At 44.8% G+C, this 3,916-nt stretch overlaps 1 protein-coding gene across 2 annotated transcripts in view; it reads right to left on the bottom strand.

Moving 5' to 3' along the window:
- Rwdd3 (RWD domain containing 3) overlaps window positions 1-178 on the bottom strand; it is a 9,707-nt gene extending 9,529 nt beyond the window's left edge. For both annotated transcript variants that reach the window (XM_013018195.1, XM_013018196.1), the window contains exon 1: window positions 67-178. In XM_013018195.1, the coding sequence (XP_012873649.1) occupies window positions 67-154 (88 nt within the window). In that variant the 5' untranslated portion in view covers window positions 155-178. The remainder of the gene's footprint in view (window positions 1-66) is intronic.
- Between the last annotated feature and the right edge of the window lie 3,738 nt (window positions 179-3,916).

Raw genomic sequence — 3,916 nt, 5'->3', positions numbered from 1 at the left:
GGGGGGGTCTACACCCCGGCCGGCCTCGCGGAGAGCACTGGATGCCGACGGCCCGGGGGAATTCACCTGAGCGGCTCAGCACCTCCCATTCGCGGGGGCCGCAGAAAATCGCCGCCAAGGCCACGAGCTCCTCGCGCACCAGCGCCGCCGCCATGTCCGCGACGCACCGCAGCCTCCAAGCCACTTCCGGCGCGGCCGCTCTCCCTCGGCCAGGTGCGGCAGCATAGCCTCAGGACCACTGGAGGGCGCCCCGCGCCTCCGCAGCCAGGAAGGACGGAAATGGGAGGGCGGGACAGGGAGTGGGTGGGCGGGGCTGGCGCGGGGTGGGCGGGGCTGGCGCGGGGGTCCCTAGAAGCCACGCCCATACTCTCTGATCTTTAACTCCTGGGACCTACACAAAGTTCCAAGTCCTCTAAATTAGGTTGCTGGAGTGGGGCTGGACTGAGAGAAAGAAATTTGTCAATTGAAAAAAAAAAAAAGCAAGGAAGAGCACAGAACAGGTGAGTGCTTCTCCAGCTCTGGAAGTGTTTTTAAGACACAGTTGGGAACAAAACAGGCACGTTCTCTGCCACCTTGGGACTCTGGATCAGCCAGGACTGAGGTGATGATGATCCTGATAAGAAATCACTGCTGCTGGAGGGCAGACTTCACTCTTGACACAAAGATGTTTCTCAATCAGTCCTATCCTCTCCAGACACAAGGTAACTGGCAGGAAAAAGAGACTCAGGGTAAAAGTTACACAGTTAAACTGGCATCTGTGGATCACACCTGTAGTCTGTAAGGTTCTCCAGAAAGGAAAACCCACCACATGCTTGAGGCAGAAAAGAGTTTGGGGGATGGGGGGGAGGGGGAAGCAATGGCAGGAGGCGGGACCAGAGTGGATTCGGAAGTGATCTCAGAGTCTGGGGTTCTTTGCTGACTCAGTCAGGTGATGACTGCTTTCAGGCAGGAGAAGAGGAAGCAGGGGGTAATCCTAAACTACTCAGGAAGCTGAAATCTATAGATCACTGTCCAAAGCCAGCCCAGGTAAAAAATTATGTGAAGAGACACTGTACAAAAAGAAATATACTCCCCAGGCTGGGAAGGTGGCTCCGTGGTACAGTGCCTGCCTTGCATGCATGAGACCCTGGGTTCAATTCCTCAGCACCACATAAGCAGAAAAAGCCGGAAGTGTCGCTGTGGCTTAAGTGGTAGAGAGCTAGCCTTGAACCAAGAGCTGAGGGACAGCGCCCAGGCCCAGAGTTCAGGCCCCACCACTGACAAAAGAAAAAAGAAAGAAATATATTCCTTTCCTGTTACATGTAATTGTAATCCCTCTGTATATCGCCTCTATAATAACAATAAATTAAATTTTTTTAAATCTGAGATTCTTATCTCTAATAAACTGTAATAAGAAAAAACAAGGGGAAGGGGGTTCAAATGGCGGAGTGCTAACACTGAGCACAGAAGCTCAGCACTCAGGCCCTAAATTCAAATCCCAGGACCAACACACACACACACACAGTTAATTTATAAAGCTCAAGAGGTAAAAATGGAGAGGGAGGAAGTGGAGTTTGTTAGGTGATTACCTCCTTCAAATTATGTGTGTCAAGTCTTCTATGGAAGGTTAAGTTGAAAAGATAATTTTTTTTTCAGAAACGACTTCCACTGATAGGGAGCAATGTAGGAATCTTGGCATTAAAAACCTTAGTGGGTTAGAAAACTGTTTTCCTTTGCCTTCAGACTTCAAGAGGGATGAAAGAGGTTGGTCTTAGTCCTTTTCTGAGTCATTAACATGGCTGTGTGCAGAATTAACCAGATCTGACCCATTGTTTCAAGACAAAGGAGATAGATATAAAATGAAGCCAGAGGGCCACAGGTTTTAGCCTGCTTTTAGTTGACTTGTGAGTCTAAGTAAGGAGTTAATGCTTTGGGGCAGAAAAACATTTTCTAAGTATCTGTTTGAGACCTACAGACATCAGAATAAACTTACCTGACTTTAAGACTCATAATCCATATAAGCATCATCACTTTTATTTTCTCTGCTGCTAAAAAAGGAGTTTTGTTGTTTTTTGGGTTTGTTTTTTTTTAAGCAGAAGATCTGGCCATCCAAATACCGAAAACTAACAAGATGGACTGTAGGGCAAATGGTTCCAGAATGTCATGGGATTTCAGTGACCCCAAGTAATTAAGAACCCTGCTGTGCACATAATTGGAAAGACAAAGGTTTATTTAAACTCATAATTATCTCTAATGTGGCCAATTTGTTTTAAAAGACAAGAAAAGGAATTCCTTTGAGTTATTTCTAACATAGCAGTGCTTCAGTAGGCTCATAATTAACCACTAAATAGATTGGTGAAAAAAAAGAATAAAATTTTAATTTAAAATGTCACTAAATTACCTGGCCACTCTTGGCTCATACCTGTATCCTAGCTACTCAGGAGGCTGAGATCTAAGGATTGTGGCTCAAAGTAAGCCCAGGCAGAAAAGTCTATGAGACGCTTATCTCCAATTAATCTCAGAAAAAGCCAGAAGTGGCACTGTGGCTCAAGTAGTAGAGTGTTAGCCTTGAGCAAAAGGAGATCAGGGACAGCACTAAACCCAGAGTTGAAGCCCCAGGACCAGCAAAAAAGAAAAGAAAAATTTGCTCCAATGTTACTATGAAAAGTGGTAGGAGCCTGGGTTCCTGATGGTTCACGCCTAGAATCCTAGCTATAGTCCAGGCTGAGAACTGGAGGATTGCAGTTCTAAGCTGGTGGTGTCAAAAAAGGCTGAGACTCCATCTCTAAAACAGCCAGCACAAACCCAAACTGGAGCCATGTATGCATCACGGGGTAGAGCACTGGTTTTTTGTGAGCATGCAAGCTGACTAAGAGTACGAGCCTTGAGTTCAAGCCCTGCTACTAACACCAAAAAGCAGAGTGGTAGCAAAACATTAGTTATTTGACTATTAAAGATAATATAGATAATAAATCTGGGTGGTAGAGCACATGCCCATCATCTCAGCACACTAGAGGATGAGGCTAGATCTTCAACTAGAGACTAGCCTAGAGATGACAACAGACTAGCTCAAAAACTTAAAAAACAATAAACATTTTTTAAATATGAAATAACTGAATAGTTCTCATCTACTTTTAATTTTTCAACTTCAATAGGAACAATGAGTGAAATCATCAACCACAAAATTACTACTGTCAGCCCAGCACTGGTGGCTCACACCTGTAATTCTAGCTATTCAGGAGACTGAGATCTGAGGAACTCCCGCTAGCCTGGGCTAGAAAGTCCAGGGGACTCTGTTCTCCAATTAATCACAAAAAAGGTGCAAGTAGAGCTGGGATTTTTGCATTAGCCTTGAGCAAAAAAAGCTCAGGGACAGCAGCCAGACCCTAAATTCAAGCCCCAGTACCAGCATGCACACCAGCCTACGTGCACACACACAAAAGAAAGATTACAGATTACAGCTGGCAAAAGCGTGAGGTGGCAATCACTGGTGCCTGCTGACAGCAAGAGGTCTATGGAAATTAACATGAAAGTACAGCAGTGTATCACTGTATTTAAAATCTTTTAGATAGTAGATTGCATCTTTGCTTTTCCCTATTGATTTCTTTACCTGCCTTTCATAGCTCATTTAGCATGTTTAAGTAAAGAAGAAGTGGATAAGAATGCCCCGTCGATTGGATTGGATTGTCGCTGTCTTCCAGCGCTGATGTCCTATGAACAAGTCTGCAACCTGACATTTGGAAGGAACCTATCAGAGACAGTGCTATGTCACCTTGATAGTTCTCACACTATGAAAATCTCAGCCACGTGTCAAATCTCTCCATCCACCTCAATGCAAGAAAGAAATGTTCTGGTATTCACAGGCTACTGGAAATTCTGAATATTTAAATGTGGAGCCAGTGTCTTCTACAATTAAGATTATCTCTCTTAAAGAGAG

The sequence above is a fragment of the Dipodomys ordii genome, unplaced genomic scaffold (genome assembly GCF_000151885.1).
Source record: "Dipodomys ordii isolate 6190 unplaced genomic scaffold, Dord_2.0 Scaffold39, whole genome shotgun sequence".
NCBI lineage: Eukaryota > Metazoa > Chordata > Mammalia > Rodentia > Heteromyidae > Dipodomys > Dipodomys ordii.
Note: the sequence above shows the minus strand (reverse complement) of the source record. Positions and strands in the feature narration are given on the sequence as shown.